This window comes from Saxophila tyrrhenica (assembly GCF_035928015.1).
Source record: "Saxophila tyrrhenica strain CCFEE 5935 chromosome Unknown scaffold_1, whole genome shotgun sequence".
NCBI lineage: Eukaryota > Fungi > Ascomycota > Dothideomycetes > Mycosphaerellales > Extremaceae > Saxophila > Saxophila tyrrhenica.
Window position 1 is genome coordinate 1,898,942 of NW_027041733.1, and position 17,088 is coordinate 1,916,029.

General features: G+C 55.8%; 9 protein-coding genes across 9 annotated transcripts; 5 read left to right on the forward strand and 4 right to left on the reverse strand.

Moving 5' to 3' along the window:
• Positions 1-283: 283 nt before the first annotated feature.
• On the forward strand, positions 284-1,802 carry GAS5_1 (1,3-beta-glucanosyltransferase; the record flags this gene model as incomplete). The annotated part of the gene is made up of 3 exons (XM_064798097.1): positions 284-404; positions 464-1,232; positions 1,286-1,802. 3 exons carry the CDS (start codon positions 284-286, stop codon positions 1,800-1,802), a joined length of 1,407 nt encoding a protein of 468 aa, XP_064664331.1.
• A 674-nt stretch (positions 1,803-2,476) lies between these two features.
• LTR77_000833 (uncharacterized protein) lies at positions 2,477-3,867 on the forward strand (the record flags this gene model as incomplete). The annotated part of the gene is made up of 2 exons (XM_064798098.1): positions 2,477-3,646; positions 3,715-3,867. The coding sequence occupies 2 exons, from the start codon at positions 2,477-2,479 to the stop codon at positions 3,865-3,867; spliced, it is 1,323 nt and encodes a 440-aa protein (XP_064664332.1).
• A 405-nt stretch (positions 3,868-4,272) lies between these two features.
• On the forward strand, positions 4,273-5,080 carry LTR77_000834 (uncharacterized protein; the record flags this gene model as incomplete). Its single annotated transcript, XM_064798099.1, has 2 exons — positions 4,273-4,345; positions 4,410-5,080. 2 exons carry the CDS (start codon positions 4,273-4,275, stop codon positions 5,078-5,080), a joined length of 744 nt encoding a protein of 247 aa, XP_064664333.1.
• Positions 5,081-5,378: 298 nt separating this feature from the next.
• LTR77_000835 (uncharacterized protein) lies at positions 5,379-7,403 on the reverse strand (the record flags this gene model as incomplete). Its single annotated transcript, XM_064798100.1, has 3 exons — positions 5,379-5,703; positions 5,757-7,025; positions 7,081-7,403. The coding sequence occupies 3 exons, from the start codon at positions 7,401-7,403 to the stop codon at positions 5,379-5,381; spliced, it is 1,917 nt and encodes a 638-aa protein (XP_064664334.1).
• Positions 7,404-8,192: 789 nt separating this feature from the next.
• On the reverse strand, positions 8,193-9,368 carry LTR77_000836 (uncharacterized protein; the record flags this gene model as incomplete). Its single annotated transcript, XM_064798101.1, has 2 exons — positions 8,193-8,895; positions 8,953-9,368. 2 exons carry the CDS (start codon positions 9,366-9,368, stop codon positions 8,193-8,195), a joined length of 1,119 nt encoding a protein of 372 aa, XP_064664335.1.
• A 381-nt stretch (positions 9,369-9,749) lies between these two features.
• Positions 9,750-11,835, forward strand: LTR77_000837 (uncharacterized protein; the record flags this gene model as incomplete). The annotated part of the gene is made up of 2 exons (XM_064798102.1): positions 9,750-11,675; positions 11,740-11,835. 2 exons carry the CDS (start codon positions 9,750-9,752, stop codon positions 11,833-11,835), a joined length of 2,022 nt encoding a protein of 673 aa, XP_064664336.1.
• A 162-nt stretch (positions 11,836-11,997) lies between these two features.
• LTR77_000838 (uncharacterized protein) lies at positions 11,998-13,132 on the reverse strand (the record flags this gene model as incomplete). The annotated part of the gene is made up of 2 exons (XM_064798103.1): positions 11,998-13,050; positions 13,103-13,132. The coding sequence occupies 2 exons, from the start codon at positions 13,130-13,132 to the stop codon at positions 11,998-12,000; spliced, it is 1,083 nt and encodes a 360-aa protein (XP_064664337.1).
• Positions 13,133-14,340: 1,208 nt separating this feature from the next.
• LTR77_000839 (uncharacterized protein) lies at positions 14,341-15,258 on the reverse strand (the record flags this gene model as incomplete). Its single annotated transcript, XM_064798104.1, has 2 exons — positions 14,341-14,521; positions 14,624-15,258. 2 exons carry the CDS (start codon positions 15,256-15,258, stop codon positions 14,341-14,343), a joined length of 816 nt encoding a protein of 271 aa, XP_064664338.1.
• A 544-nt stretch (positions 15,259-15,802) lies between these two features.
• Positions 15,803-16,692, forward strand: LTR77_000840 (uncharacterized protein; the record flags this gene model as incomplete). Its single annotated transcript, XM_064798105.1, has 3 exons — positions 15,803-16,248; positions 16,306-16,503; positions 16,569-16,692. The coding sequence occupies 3 exons, from the start codon at positions 15,803-15,805 to the stop codon at positions 16,690-16,692; spliced, it is 768 nt and encodes a 255-aa protein (XP_064664339.1).
• Positions 16,693-17,088: the final 396 nt, after the last annotated feature.

The window sequence follows — 17,088 nt, forward strand, 5'->3', positions numbered from 1 at the left end:
TACAGACGACGCGCCATTGCTTTCTCCTGAAGTTTATCATCATCTCGCCTCTTCTTTTGTGTTTTCGCAAGACAGACTGGCCTTGGGAGCGCCTTCTTCTCATCAATAACTCTTCCGTTGCTCTTTCCGCCATTGACCACTGTATTCACGACGCTCATTCCTTCCTCGTTCGTTGTTCTCTCTGGGCATTAAATACACTTCATCCATCACCGTTTTTCGCGAGCACTCCAAGAAGACCTACGCCATCGACACAGACCACACCAGCCAAGTTCGCTCAAGCACCATGAAGACCATCGGTGCCTTGGCGACTGCCTTGGCCGCGACGGCGGTATCTGCTGAAACGACGCCAGCGAAGATAGAGGAGAGGGCTAGCAAGCTACCATCCATCACAACGAAGGGCAATGGTATGTCTTCCCATTTCCGAGCGGACACGGCATCAAGAGCACGCGCTGACCACTGCCAGCCTTCTTCAATGGCAACGACCGATTCTATCTCCGCGGCGTCGACTACCAACCGGGCGGATCGAGCGAAGCAGAAGACCCCCTCGCTGACCCTTCAATCTGCAACCGCGACATTCCATACTTCAAACAGCTAGGACTGAACACCATCCGGGTCTACACGGTGGACAACAGCAAGAATCACGATGAGTGCATGAACGCACTGGCGCAGGCGGGCATCTACCTCGTTCTCGATGTCAACACGCCCGACTACTCGCTCAACCGCGACGACCCCGGCACCTCGTACAACCCAACATACCTCCAGAGTATTTTCTCGACCATCGATGCCTTCGCTTCGTATTCCAACACACTCGCTTTCTTCAGCGGCAACGAGGTCCTCAACGCGCCTAACACGACGAACACGGCACCGTATGTCAAGGCGGTGACGCGGGATATGAAGCAGTACATTGCCGAGCGCGGATACAGGTCCATCCCAGTCGGTTACTCAGCAGCAGATGTGTCGGAGAACCAGTACATTATGGCACAGTACATGGACTGCGGCTCTACTCCCGAGCGCAGCGACTTCTACGCCATCAACAACTACGAATGGTGCGATCCGTCGAGCTTCGAGGAGTCTGGGTGGAGCGCGCTTGTGGACCAATACCAGAACTACAGCATTCCGCTTTTCTTCTCCGAGTATGGCTGCATCGATCCCGGTCCACGCACGTTTGCGGAGGTTAAGGGCCTTCTGCAGCCTGACATGACTGGCGTATTTTCTGGCGGTCTGATCTACGAGTATGTCGCTGCATCAAATTATTATCGTTGGCACAGACTAACGTATCCTCCAGATACTCCAACGAAGGCAACGGCTACGGCATCGTCAACATCAACGGCAACAAAGTCTCCTTCGTCGGCGACCAATTCTCTGACTTCAAGTCCGAAATGTCCTCCACCTCCGCCCCAAGCGGCAACGGCGGCTACAGCTCCAACAACCCGCAGCAGGAGTGCCCAGGCCAGAGCGAGAACTGGGACACCAAGCCCTTCACCGGCTCTGCCCTCCCTGCGATCCCCTCCGGTGCGGAGAAGTACTTCAAGAACGGCGCCGGCAAGGGCCCTGGTCTTAGTGGTGATGGCTCGCAGAACGCGCCTGGCGGCAGCTCGCAGACTGCTTCTGCCAATGCTGGACAGCCCACGCAGACTTACGGCAGCGGTAGTGGATCTGGCTCTGGCTCATCGTCTTCGGGAAGCGCATCGAGCAGTGGAGCTGCTGTCGGTGTTGTGGTACCTCCGATGAACGTCCTGCCGCTTGCGGTGATGGGTACGGTTGTCGCACTTAGCTTTGCCTTTGGCATGGCGAGCTTGTAGGTTTCCATGTGAGCGGGAGGGGTTGCATTGCATTGGGAGTGTATCATTAGCTCATTGGCCTTGTGGAAGAGGCTTGGGTAGAATAGACTGCTCGCTGCTGGCGTTTCTAGCATAGTCCGCTGTTCTAGACGGTCGAAAGGATTCATGGAACTTATCTATCCTCGCAGCTTTCATCTATCTCCAAGCTCTCGTTGGAGCACTTACAGCGACTGGGATGATGGTTTGCCTTGCTCTCGCCTCAAACTGAGCAGCCAATGGCAAGCGGCAACGACACAAGCGACGACAGCTCACCGCTCGAAAAAGTTGGGCATCTACACCTTCCTCTGTGCTTCAACATGACAACGCACCGCACAAATCGTAGTTGCCCGCTCGAACAAGATAGCGTCCAAGCGACACGCTCCTGCTGCATAGACCGACTCTGACGGTATTTGACCTGGGAGCAAACCTCTCGTTTGCCTCCGCTGTCTCACATCCTCCCACCCCATCACTTCACCCTATTACTGCACTGACTAGCCTCGCAGCACTAGTCTCGCACATTCTAGCGTCTGCAGTCTCACCTTCACTCACTCGCATTCTTTCCTTTGTACCTCACATCACCACCCACTCACTGGCAGCTCACCACCCAATCCCTCAGGCCCAAGGGAGGCATAGCAACACCCAACGACGACTCCAAGATGGGCCACCACATGTCCAAGCTGCTCCACCGCCACGCCCATATCACGCCCGAGCAACTCGACAAGCTGAAGCAGCAGCTGCAACTCCAGCAAGAATCCACCACAGCCAAGGAAAGCGAGCTCGAAGCCACCAAGGAAACCCATGGCGAAGCCAAAGAAGAAGCCTCGCTCCTCCAGCAGAAGGTCGACCTCCTCGAGACCAAGCTCGCCGATGTGCAGAAGGAGCGCGACGAGAGCATAGGAGGCTTGCAGGCGTCTATGAGACGCAACGGCGAGGCGGCGGATGCGCAGCAGAAGGATTTGGTCGAGAAGAAGATGGCGGTTGAGAAGGAGTTGTCTGAGGTGAAGGCGCTGAAGGCTGCTATGGAGGCTGGGTTGGCCGAGCAGTTGGCGCAGGTCAAGAAGCAGCTTGCGGAGACGGAGGGTAAAGAGGGCGAGTTGCAGACGACTAACAGTCAGCTGGAGGAGCAGTTGGTCAATATGAAGAAGGAGATGGAGGTGAAGCTCGCCGCTTCTCAGCTGGATCTTCAGGCTGCGCAGGAGAAACTTGCGGCGTTGCAGGGCGAGCATGAGAAGGTCGTCACGGAGGGCAAGAGCAGTAGTGAGGCAACCGCGAAGTCGCTTCAGGATTCTGTGACGAAGTATGAGGCGCTGCAGCTTCTGCACGATCAGTTTACCAAGGACTCCGAGACGAAAGCGCAAGCCGCTCAGAAGAATCTTGAGGATGCGCAGGCGAAGCTCGCCGCGCTGCAGGCGGAGCACGACGCGTCCACCAAGGACTCTACTGAGAAGTCGACCTTGCTCACAGCATCCCACGAAGAACTCAAGACCTCCCACGACAAACTCACTTCCGACCTCGCCGCCGCGCAGAAGAGCGTCACCGACTCCGAAGAGCAGATCCGCGTCCTCAACGAGTCCAGCGCAGCCGAGACCTCCAAGCATACCGAGGAGACCACGAAGATGCAGGCAGAGATCGCCGCTGCGCAAGAGACTATCTCAAAGTTCGAGACCGATCAAGCCGCTGCTCTGGACGCCGCGAAGCAGGAGGCGGCGAATCTGCAGGAGAAGGTTACGGCGCTGGAGGCTGAGAAGGAGGAGCTGCAGAAGAGGGTCGATGAGGCGGCGGAGAAGGCTACGGCGAGTGATGAGGCCATCGAGGCTGCGAATAAGGTATGTTTGTCGTCGCGCTAACGTTGTTGTAGAAAGAGGTGTTTGGTCGATGCTAACATACACACCAGGAGAAATCCGACCTCGAGGACAAAGTCAAGGAACTCGAGGCCGCGAAGGAGGCCGCTGATGCTACGGAAGCGGATCTCAATTCCAAGCTTGAGGAGGCGAAGGCGGCGGTTGAGAAGGCGGAGGGGGAAAGGGATGCTGCTAAGGCTGGGTGAGTGAGGGATGGGTACAGCGAGTGATTGTTACGAGTGCGTTTTAGCGATGGCGATGACCTGTGATTGCATGATACCCTATAGATTGCTTTGTGGATAGTTCTGTCGGGATGGCTGGGAAGACATAACCTTAATCGACGAGGAACCTCTTCCTCTATCTTAGGCTCTACCACAACAGCTTTTGTACATGTCTCGATATTCCCAGCCCCATCACATCGAGTCCACCTCTTGGCTTGTCACAAGCCGACGTCACGCCTAAAAGCATTTTTCCTCCTTAGCGTGAATGCAATCGTGAAAACACGTGCGTTTAGCGTGAGATCTAACATGCAGAGACAATTCTCGAGGATAAGTAGTAAAACCACATTTCCTAAACCTCTCTCCCGCTCCATCTCCTCTTCGTCCAAAACCATGGCTCCAGGCAGCAGAATCTACCTCACCCGCCACGCGCAGGCCGAGCACAATGTGGACTTGGACTATAGCAGTACGCTTCCTCACCAAAGCCTCAACACGACTGGGAAGCGCATTGTACTGACCCGTAATTCTAGTCCTCGACGCCCCCCTCACACCCCTAGGCAGAAAACAAGCCTCCTCCCTCTCCCGCCTGCTACCCCCGTCAATCCAATCCCGCATCGACCTCCTCGTCTCCTCGCCCCTCTCGCGAACCCTCCAGACCACGCTGCTCGGCTACGAACCCGTCATCTCTCGTCTCGGCGGCCGTGGCGCCGTGGTGTGTCTGCCCGAAGCGCAGGAATGCAACGATTTCCCCTGCGACACCGGACGTCCGCGCTCTGAACTCGAGCAGATACCTGAGTTCAAGGGATTTAATTTTGAGAAGTTGACGGACGATTGGACGGGTAAACAGGGCTTTTACGCCCCAGACCCGGGGAGCATCGCCGCGCGCGCGAGGAAGGTGCGGCAGTTTCTTTACGAGAGGCCGGAGAAGGAGATCGTGCTGGTAGCGCATGGGGATATTCTGAGGCAGATTACGGCGACGGCGGAGGCGGGGCCGGGGGTGTATATGTGGCGGAATGCGGAGATGAGGGTTCATCGGTTTGAGGACGAGGAGAAGGGAGGTGAGGGGGAGTGTTTTTTGAGGCTGGAGGAGGTCGTGGAGGCGACAGGGGGTTATGGGGCTACGAGTACGGAGATGGAGGTTGAGGAGCGGTTGGGGAGTGCTGGTGGGATGAACGGGCATGCGGCGAATGGCAAAATTTAGTGGGATGCGAGGCATGACGAGGCATGCGCGGGATAGACGGGCCATAAGAGGATAAATGAGATGATGATAGAGGAGACGAAGAGGCTCATAGAGTGATATAAGATAGATGGAGATCGGGATCACGACTGAATTAGATGTAACGTAACGAGGTATGAATGCCATGATGCCTACATCGAGCTCACATGCGAACGAGCAGAAACGCAGAGCCATCATGTCTCCTTTCTCAAGCATTCACATTGCTCAACGCTGATTCAACTAAAAGCCTCTGGGATCGTAAACACATTTGATCAATACTGCTCTAATAACTCCACGGTCTAATCTGGTACTGCTTATTCTCCTCCGGCCTCCCCTCGACCGGCACCCCAATCTCCCTCTCCTGAAACATGGGCGTAATATAAAACGACAGCGCCTCCATATCCGGCTTCTCCACCGTCTGCTTCGCGCCCCACCCATTGCCCAACCACGCCATCTGGTTCACCGGCGCGCCGTTGGGTTCCGCGCGGTAGGCGTACTCGTAGTCCTCCCAGCGCGGGGAGCGCAGGGCCTCAATGCAGTGGAGCGTGCTGCCGGGCCAGAGGCCGGTGACGATGCCGGCGGAGACGCCGCGGCCGTTCTTCTTGTACCTGCGATAGCTGTTAGTAGGGTGGAAGGGTGGGTGAGGGGAGGGAGCAGGTACCATGATCGGCATTCTTCCGAGTAGACTGTGCCTTGGAAGTAGGTGTCGCAGTATTGCAGGAAGTCTTTCACGCGGTCGGGCTTGACCACCATTGATCGGATGTTTTCTTTCTGGATCTTCCGCACTGCTTTGGTGATGTAGTCGCCGGTGCTTTCGATCATCATCGTCAGGCTGCCCTCGCCGATTGCCCCGTTTGGACCCAGCATCATCATGTAATTCGGGAACCCATCGGTCGCCAGAGAAAGATAGTTCGTCGCTCGCTCAGACCAATGGTTGTCTAGAGTCTCGCCACCAAGGCCCTTGACAGGGAAAGGCGGTGCCGTACTGGCGTAGAACCCCGTCGCGCACACCAACACATCAATCTCATGCAGCGCTCCATCCTCCGTCACGACCCCCTTCTCCTCCAAACGCTCAATCCTATCCCTCACAAAACTCACATTATCCTCCACCAATGCCTCCAAGAATCCCGGTCCAGGCGTCAACCGCCGACACCCAGGACTAAAACCCGGCTTCAAATAATCATAATACTCCGGCTTCTTCGCCAAACGCTCTTTCATACCCGCCGCGAAAGCCTTCTTCGCCCCCTTCTGCATCTCGCTGTTCTTGATCGTCACGGCATGGATATTATTCGCATCGGCTTCGATATCCATGCGGAAATGCATCCAGCTCTCCGGGTCCTCTTCAAACTTCTTGATCTGATCAGGGGAGAACTCGAACTCTTGAATACCGTATTTATCCTGCATCGCTTGGCCTAGAGGTGGGGAGATCCATGTTCGATTGCGGATGAAGCAGTTCAGATGCGCGCCTTTCTTGGCCTGGAGTTTGGGGATGATTTGAATGGCGCTGCTGCCGGATCCGATCACGCCGACGCGTTTGTTCCCAAAGTCGTAGTTTTGGTTCCAGGCGGCGGAGTGCATTACTTCTCCTTTGAACTTGTCCCAGAGGCCGGGGATGTCGGGCCACATTTTGTTGTTCAGGTTGCCGCGCGCGGAGATGACGACGTCGGCGGTGTCTTCCATCATTGAGCCGTCGGGCTGCTCGACGCGGACGTGCCATTTGCCTTCGTCCTGGTGCCAGGTTGCGCCGGCGACTTTGTGTTCGAGCTTGATGAAGCGGTTGGCGCCGTATTTCTTTGCGGTGGTGGTGAGGTAGTCGCGGATCTCCCAGGATGGGGCGTAGAGGGCGGACCAGTCGTGTTTGGGGTTGAAGGAGAATTGGTAGGAGTGGGAGGGGATGTCGCAGGCAGCGCCGGGATATTGGTTCTCGTACCTTGTGATTGTTAGCCATTGCATACGCCGTATCCTCTGGTGTTAGCATAACGTACCAGGTCCCACCAACACCAGCATTCTTCTCATAGATCACCAAGTCGACATTCCGCAGTCTCTCCGGGATCCTGATGCCCAGATATATGCCCGAGTATCCAGCTCCAATGACAATCACTTTCAGTGGCCGTTGGTTCTCAACAGGTGTATCGTGTAATGCCCATGGCTCTTCAGTCTTCACACCGTTCGTCGCCGGTGCTGTACCATTGCTCTGGGAATATTCGAAGTGTTGTACAGCGTCTTTGTTATTCTGCAGTTGTTGTTGAATAGCGTCCGGGTTACTGGTGTTGTCAACGCCCTCGTAGAGATTGGGAATAGCAGACATCTTGACAGCGAAAGGAAGGTATGCGACAGCAGAGTAGATTCAGAAGAGTAGGATACTTATTCCAAGACATGAGCGACAAACGACCAGTGAGCCGATCACCTCGATATGGACCCATCATCACGCAGCCCCACCAGAGTGTACCTGGATCTGGCTGGCCATGTGCCCACGGCAGTGGAGTCGCTCTACGTGCAGGAGCCGCAATGCAGCCGCGAGTGTGCGAAGGCGTCCAATGCGAGGAGGTGTTTTGCCGATAGACGGTTCCAGGTTGGCGACAACGTGGATGTGGGGGACAGGCGGAGTGTTGCGCTGTGGAGTTTCGGGAGAAGAGGGGGTTGCAATTGCCGTGCCCTACCTTGCATGACTTGCCTTCATGTTCGACACATCTATGGCTATTGTTCATTCGTGATCATGATGGTGTCGAGTTTGGGATTGAGTTGATCGGCCGGACTCTCACAGACACCAGCCCTACGGACATGCATCTCGTCTCAAGTCTGAATGTTGGGGGCTGACGATCATAGCCAGTACAACAACGATCACATGCAACAAGCACGTGCTCATGTTCGTGGAACGTCCCAGGTGGATACCCCAAGTCTCGAAGCCATGTTTGTCGGTATGTGAGACCGGCATACTTAGAAGAGCATGTCTTCTGGAACGAGTCATGAAATGAATATCATACCAAGGTAGCAAGGCAACTGCCGGGTATCTTTTCCGCACACAGCACACCCGACTCATACCATACCATAGTCCAACACCACGCTAGATCAGACAGTAGGACACGTACAGCCTGCCTCAAGCCTGAGCTTCCTTCACTCCACCCCCGTCCTCCGCTCCCGCCCCCGCGGCTGTCTCCACGGAATCCCCAGCAGCACTGGGCGCAGCGCTCGCCGTCGAAACATTAGCACTCCGACTCGCAGCGGCCGCATTCAGTCTCTGATCCAGCGCCTTCAGCGCCAAAGCTCTCCTCCTCTCTGCTTCAGCCCTTCTGCCTCCTCCACCTCTCCCACTCTCCATGATTCCCGGTAGAGTCTCGCTCCTTGCCGCAACACCTTCATTGCCCGCCTCAACAGCCTCGTCAGAGAAAGGCGTACACAGCCGCAGCTGCACCATTACCTGATAGATCCCATCGGACACCGGCGCCAGCACGGGATGCATCACGTCCGGGAAGAACGCCACGAAAGCGAACGTATCGCTCGCGTCCCCTTTCATCGTCACGCCTTCGCCGCTCGTTGCTGAAGTCGAGATCTCGCTGATCCTGAAGAAGCGCAGGTACACCCAGGACACTAAAAAGCCGAACAAAGATAGCCAGAAAGCCGTATCGGTGCCCAGCAGAGGCCCGGAGAGCATATTCGCCAGCACGAAGATGGCCGGGAAGTGCTTGACGCGGCAGCGCAGAGCGCCGCGGAAGAGAGACACTGTGTGCTCGGGGACGAGCTGTTTGAGAGCGACAAGGAAGCCAGCTTCGACGGCTAGCAGACCTTGTATTGGAGTGGGGCTGGTGGAGCGTTAGAGGTCATATCGGCCACACGGTTGGGCAAGGGACTGAACGTACTGATCCGGTGTAGAAGTAACGGCATGCCAAAGCGCATACACCAAAAACGTAACAATATTCGGTATCATCGTCGTGAACAGCAGGAACTTTGCAAACTCCGTGCTACCCCATGCTCTCTCAAGGTATCGGCCTCCGAACCATATCACCAGTCCGCTGATGGCGAGCGAAACGCCGTTGTTCTCTACTAACGCTGCGGTTAATGTCGTCCATGGGAATCTGATGCTCTTGGTTGGGATGAGGACAAGATAGGGTATCGCTAGCTGCGGCGCGCGAACGTAGTCGATTATGTGTTGTGCTCGAGATGGGTCTTCTGTCGTCCATTTGCGGAATCGAAGGGAGACGTTCAGGGCGGAGAGAGCGAGGAGGACAAGGAAGAGGGCGCGGGTGAGAGGGGGGAGGTTGAGGCGAGATGGCATGTCGTCAAGGGTGGTATGCGATCCTGGTATTATCTGTCTTGTCGTCTCATTGTCTGTATCAAGGGTAGAGCATGAGGTGGTATTGTTCCTCGAGGTTGGTCATATCGGCCTGCAAGGGTCTCGATGCTCGAGCAAGGATGTTTGCCTTTTGGCTTTGCGGAGATCATCGCGCATCTCCCGCTGCATGGGGATCCACCCTTCTCCATTACCACCACACCTCGATACATGTCCTACAACGAGATGTCCCATATGCCAGCCGCTCAATACCAACCCACCTGACAGCGCGACGCAAAGCTAGAACTGACAACAACATTACCAGGAGCCAAGGACAACAGTTGAAGCCGATGCACCACACCACGCAATAACACCATATCCACCACCATGCCCCCCAGCGGCGGCACCCTCCACTCCGACCACGTCAACTACCTCATCCTCCGCTACCTCCAAGAAGCCGGCCATGAAAAGGCTGCAACCGCCTTCTACACCGACTGGCATCGCGGACCTGAGCACCGCGACCCAGAAAGTTACCCCTTCGCGCCGGCAGTGCGACGAGGAGAATTGATCAGCGTCATCCAAGATGGGCTGTACCATGACGAGCTGCTCTCGCGCGTCAAGAACAATGAGCGCAAATTCTTATTCACGGGCGCCAACGCGACGGAGCGCGCCCGGGAATGGGAGGCGCCTGGTCGTTCTTGGATGGATGAAGACACATCGAGGCCCTCGACCAGTGGCGGAGGGAAGAGGAAGGGGCGGCCGCCTGCAATGAGACCGCCAGACGAGTTCCCGACGCCGGCGCCGAAGCGGCAGAGGCGGAGTGAGGGGAGCGAGGGCGTGCATTTGAATGGTGACGCGATGGATGTGGACGCCGCGTCTGGAGACGGTGAGGCCGAGGAGGATGGAGAGCCCGTGTCGCCGGCTATGGGGGAGGACGGGGAGGAATTGGACGTGCCACAACCACGTTATGATTCCATGGATGTGGCCGTGCAGACTGATTTTAAGGCTGGTCCAAAGACGAGCACCATGTCTTGGAAGGTTGACCGGCCTGGAGCGACAATCTACCACAGCATGTTCAATCCAGATTCCAGTGCGGAGAACGGGAGGACTCTGATGACTGTCGGCGAGAATCTATGTCGGTTCTATCAGGTGCCCGAATCGCCGGATGAGGTGAAGCAGATCGCCAGGATTGATCAGCCATCGCTGCCTCCAAATTCCGTGATAACAGCGTCTACTTGGCATCCTGAGGGCCACACCGCAGTGTGCGCGGTGGACACGATACGGAATTTCTCAGACGGCCGGTCACGGTCTGATCAGCAAATTCTGAGCCATAGTCGCCATGGTGGCACCTCAGCCAGCTTCTTACTTCCGCCATTACTGGACCCGCCTGGACTAATGCTCGCTATGCGCTACAGTTCCGCCGGCAACTACCTGTTGGTGATACGAATGAACCCGCGAAGAGGTATGGTCCTTATATACGACACTTCACCGAACTCTCGCAGCCAAGAACCAGTCGCATGGCGGATCTCCGAAGATCGAATCTTCGACGCCTTCTGGGATGATGACGAGCTGAAGTCGTTCGTGTTATGTGGCGAGCACGACCTCATAGAACGCTGGGCACTGCGCGACAGCGCGCCAACCCCCGTCATGAATGGTGTCACCGATGAGGACATGCCTGCAAACCGCTTGACAAGATTAGACTCCCATTCAAGCGATCCTCAATCTCTTCTGAGGTGGGACAAAATGACCCACGACAACAAGAGGACGTACGCCTTTGCTTCCATCGGAGACGACCGCTCGACACTTAAGATCCCGAATCTCCACTCTCAGAACAGCTACTGGAGAGCAGAAGGCATCGATGTCTCAGGCCAAATCACCGCGTTCGCATTCCGCCCTTTGGTGGATGCGCCTAAGCCGGCGTTACTGCTCGTGACCGTGGACAACGGCGCCTGCCACCTCTACAGCCACGAGGACCCTGCCAACGGAGTTTCGCATCGCAAGCTCAGCTTCCACCTCAGCGAGGGCCCGGCGCTCGCGCTCGCCTGGTCGCATGATGGTCAGTACGTCGCTATCGGCGGACACGAGCTGGTCGAGATTTGGGACATTGACTCGTTAGTTGAGCTCGTTGGACGGCCTATGTCCTACTGGGCTGAAGCGAAAGAGTCTTCACATGCGCCGCTTGTCACGTGGCGCCTTGATGTTGCGACTGCGAAGCTTAGGAACGGCGAGCACGAGGAAGACAAGCCGCTCAGTGAGCCGAGTCTGAGTTGGAGCGCGGATGGGGAGCGGTTGGCTTTTGCGGTCGACAAACAGGTATGTCTGCTCTCCACTGACTGGCGTCTTCACCTACCGCTCGGGGCTAACATCTTTGACGCAGATCGCCGTGATATCCTTCCGCCCGCCTTTGTCGCGAGAGCTGCCTCCGCACGAGAACGGAGTCGCTACCACGAATGGACATGATCATGCTCCATAGTCCTGCGTTGGCTGTACATATAGATTTCGGATACCCCATGCCATAAACGCTTTCACGTGCTACAACTTTCAAGCCTTTCACCTTCTCAGTCCCACTCACGGTGGCGACTGATGTTTGGTATGTACGAATGACATTATGCATTAAACATTACATCTACTTTTGCTAGATCGCCACGCAATGGCTACTCCCACCCCCACCACCAGCATTCACGCCAGGTCCCGGCAACAACATCGTCTGCAAGAACGCCCCCATCGACCGCCGCTTCTTGCCACTCTGACCCTGCTCGATGCGCCGCACGGCTTCGCAAATCAGCCCATCTGGCGCCGTTTGACTCCTCGTATGCGGTCGTGACCGCTGTGCGTTGCCGGAGAGATCTCTCTGCTGCTGAGGAGGCCCAGGTACCTCGTCCACGCTCGCGCGCGTCCGGTCTTTCTTATCCCGCTTCAGCATTAGAGGGAGATTGAGCAGGCTGCGCTCGCTGTGGTGGTACGCCCATTCCGGCCGGTCGATGGGGAGGGGTTTAAGCGATTGGGGGGACTCGACTATCTGATCGTGGCGGTCGTGGTCGCCAGTGTCGAAACTAACGCAGTACTCGTTTACGAAACTCATCGAGTGCTCCGCGTGCGGATGGGAGTAGATTTGGTGGTCGATGGTGGAGTCGTTGCGGAATTTGGTGTGCAGGAGGGGAGAGGTCTGGGAGCGTCGTTTGGCTACGTCGTCTGGTCGTTGTTTTGTCCAGGGCTTGCGGAGGCGGGAGTCGGAGTCGTCGCTGGTGAGGGATTTGAAGAAGTTGAGGCGTTTTGGTTTGGTGGGTGTGTCGTGGCTGCGGTCGCCATTGTCGCCTGGTGCTAGAGGAGACGTTGGTATGCTTCTGGTGGTTGACGGGCTTCGAAAGGGTGGTGTTGAGTGCTCCGGTATGCTGTCGATGAGGTTCAATCGCAAATGGTCACTTCGCAATGGCGACAGTCCTGGTATTTGAACCTGACTCCAGTCATTACTGACGTTCGCATCGATTAATGGTGTCGGTTTCGGCCTCCTTCTCGCAGTTGTCGGTCGTCCATCAGTGCCATCCCTCTTCACTGCTTCGCGCACCTGCTTCCTCAACTCCCTCGCTGCATCTCTCTCTTCCCGCTCGCGCTTCGCAACCTCGAGCCTCGCACATAGATCGTCTATATCGAACGGCTCCGTTTGAACCGATGGCCCATCTGCTCCATTCTACAGTCGTCAGATTAAACAACACAGTCACACGAAGGCAATCCCGGCTTACAGTGACCCGCAGCACACCTCCAGCAGCCATTGGTCTCCAAATTCTCCGCGACCTTTCAACGAAACAACCATGAACCCAGCCCAGCCAACCTGTGGAGACGACTTTGCGGAGAGTGAAGAGGAACACCACAATCAACACACATGCATGCGCGAGGGCGGACGACAAGAAACCTTTAAACGAAGAACCCACGACTCGCAGATCTCCCCCCTCCTACACCGCTGCAGCAATGGCTGTTTGCGTTCAAACGCGCCCGCCCGTACCTGAGCCTGAACGATCGATAGTTTGGGCCATTGTCCGGTTGAATTAGCGTGTCCGGGGCGTCATGGGCGGCGTGCATGGTTCCTGAATTGGATTTGCAGCGTGCCGCTTTGAGCGTGCTGGGGTCCGCGTGCTGACGGCGGTACGCCAACTCCGCGATGTTTCTGTTGTAGGGACGGCGGACATGGGGGGTTGTAGATGAGGATCGCTGCGGTGATGGAGACGAGGCTGCTGCTCGTCACTACTCACCCTTGCATAAGGTAGCGCATCGAAAGCCCGTCGACAAAGGCAACACACCGCTCGTCTTCAATTCAATGCCACTTCTCTCCAACGGAACAGCCTCGCGGCTGAGTGGGGAGCCTTGGTATGTAGCGGCGGACTTCTTCAACCTCGCTTGCTTCTTCGCTTCTTCTTTCCCACCCTCCAAAGCCTAAAGACAAGATCGACGAGAGACAGGGGCGCCAGGCCGTCGACGAAGCTTTTGCGACGGTTGAGGCCGCACGCTTGGTGTCATGGCCGACGATCCTTCTCTCGTGTTTGTCGCATTTGGGTTTGAGAGGTTTACCCGGATGGACCGACGGGACTTCAGCTCCTCGGAATACTTCTACTTGGCAGCGAGTCGAGGGACGGCAGGCGGTCAGGAAGTGATACGAGGTCTCTTCGGATCCTCCTCTTGGTACTGTTCAGGGCGGTCCTCATGTCTCTGGACCCGGAAGGAAGTCACGGTGAGGTGGAGGGCAATATACGGCTTGTTTCTACGGCACCAGAGCCCGTAGGACCCACGATGAAGCATTGAAGGAGCACTGTACGAAGGCAGGGTTGGATGGCTTTTCGTTGCTCATTATCTCCCCTCCGGCTCTGTCGTTGTTGATTCAACATACTATCGTAGCTGTCACCATATCCTTCATGGCTCGATGGCTAAGGTCATGCTGGTGCCTTTCCATATTTGCTTGCTTTCATCATCTCATTTTAACGCTTGATCAGATGCTGACTGCCCTTCGCTTCCGTGAAAGATTCTCCTCCTTGCTTTCGTCCTGCGCTGTTCCAACATCGCTGTGTGCGTACGTGTTGGCCAGGCTGGTTGGCACATTCTCCTTCTCGTGCTCGTTCCCCAAGAACTTCAGGTCACTGCCCAGTGCCTCCTTCATCATCTGCTCTTTCCTGAGACGCCGCTTCTGTTAGCAAATGTCCTTGTTCCCCGAGCGCGCAACAGCACCACAAGGAGGCAGCTGTGGGGTTTGTCGCTGCAAGGGAGAAACTCACATCAACCGAAGCTCCACAGCAACCAGATTAATCGCCTCCAATCCATACCACCCCGGAATCTTCTCCTTGATCCGCCTCTCGAACGCCGAATGGACATCAATATCGATCGTCACCCATCCAAACTTCTCCACTCCATCACCAACCATCCGTTGAATCGTATCGTCGACTATGGCCTCCCGGACAGTCTCGATCCCGGAGAACTCCTCATCGAAAGTCTCCCAATGCCACCACATCCGCTCGATCGCTCCCACAAGATCGAGCTGCGGCACAGAGATGAGGTTCTTGTTCTCCGAGTCGCACTCGAGCGTCACCCCAGCGCGGCGGGCGAGAAAGGCATGGACTTGGCGGATTTTGTTTAGGAGAGGTAGACTCAGCTTCACCGGCGCTGGTGCAGGGGGCGTCGATGGAGCGGCCTTGGATTTGCGGGTTCTCGGCGCCCGGGGCGCTTTTGGTGCTTCTGCTTTGCGGGAGATAACTTTGATGGTTGGCGAGGGTTTGGGAGAGGCGGCGGCGAGTTTGCGTTTTTTGGTCGGTGGTTGGGTGGTCTTCTCCGCCGGGGAGGGGACTTTGGTGGCCGTCTCAGTCGCTCTAGTGGCGACGGCTGGCTTTGCGGGTGTGAGAACTTTGGCCGTCATGTCGAGGGGGCAGTGAGCTTTTCGTGTGCAAGATCCAAGGTGGTGCAACTGTAGCGATTGCAATGGCGATGAGTCGAGGATGAGGTTTCGGAGGTAAAGGGCTTGTATACGCACGTGCGCAAGCGGAAGCTATTGTAACAAAGAGATTGTTCGTTGGAATGTGAGGTTGGCAATCACTCTTATTGTCCTTCACTCGATGTCACGTGATAATCTGCTGAACTCACATGCTCTGCAATGTCGCTGCTGTCAGCAAATGGCGATCGATGTGATTGCTTGTTACCGTGAAATCTGTCGAATACAGTGGATCGGCGGCGATGTTTCTGCAATTGAGTTCGCGGTTTTGTTTTCTATGGGATTTTGCTGACCAGAATAAGGGCCATTGTGAACTTTATTGATAGATGTAAGAGGAGAGACTTTCGAAGCCATACGAATTGTTGATTACTGCTTCATCTTGGAATATATAAGTAGCTCGAGTGTGCGCTGTAAGAAATGCTCACTGATCTGTACTATACCTTGCAAGAGAAACACCTACATCACGGACAAGATGGCGCATCAAATATCGACTGTACCGGAGCATCCGCATTACCCTCTCCCTAGAAGCCAGGCACTCCTCGGCGGAGCGAGTGTAGCATCTTCGAGCACAGCGCCTTCGTTATCTCCACAGAGGACAGGTCTCAACCTTCCAAGAATCCCAGAGTTGGACGCAGGCCCCATTGGCCGTGAGAGACGCCAACGCCATGTGGTAGGAAGACCCAGCAACAGTGCCGACACGCCAAGGTTTCTCATCACTAAGGAAATGAAAGAAGCCGCCTCGATCCTGATGAAAATGAGGGCAAACGAAGCGGTCGCCATCCCCGACGCAGATGTCAGCGTGCTGCCAAACGGAGGAAGCCATCATACCTCGTCATCCACAGAGGCAACCAGGGAGTCGAGAGCTCAGTCTATGGCTGCAACGATCTCTTCGCAAGGCACAATCCCTCCGGAACCTACGTTAGTCACAGCATCGATATCGTGTGTAAATGCTTCCTACTAATTGACATCAAACAGGTCTCCACCTCAGCAAGCACCCGAAACAGGCAAGAAGAGGAAGGCGACCAGCCCGAAGAAGAGCTCCAGCAAGCCAAAACGTGCCCGAAAGGATGACACTCCAGAACGCAACAATCCAGCCACTCCAACGTTCGGACCTGTCGAGTGGGAGCGCAGTCGTCTGCCAATTGAGGGGACGGGCCTTAAAGGTTTGACACCGTAAGTTAACATTCCCTGATAGCTCGAGCATTCGCAGATTTGGTGCTGGTGTTGACGAATGGTAGGAGCGCCCCGCCACTCGCGACCCCGACAAGGCTTTCGAACAGCGAGAAGCCGCCCGTACCACTGTCTGAGAAGAGAATGCGGTTGTGGGATGAGTTGCGCACTCAGGAGGAGGAGTCTGATTGAGTGTGGTTGTCCGGTCCGCCAACACGAGGTGTTGAGGCATAGATTCGTCGGGCATATGACTGTGGGCGCGCAGAGGTCAACAAGCTCAGCATGGAGCTGGTGGACAAGAAGAAGGATGTTAAATATATCTAAAGTAATCCAATATTGAAGCATCACCTTCGTGTCGTTTCTGACTTGTCGCCTCATTACCCTTTTGGACTAGTGCCTTGGCAGCGAATCGGAAGCTCGGCCGGAGGTCATCGTGCAGTCAAGCAAGCAGTTCACAAGGCAAGAACATCTCTTTCGACAACACTTTTCACCCATCAACCTCTTCGACACAACTCGATATTGCGCGCGGTCGTGATACTCTCCACCATCAACGAACCCTTCACCAGCCAACGCCTCGAGAAAGCGCCT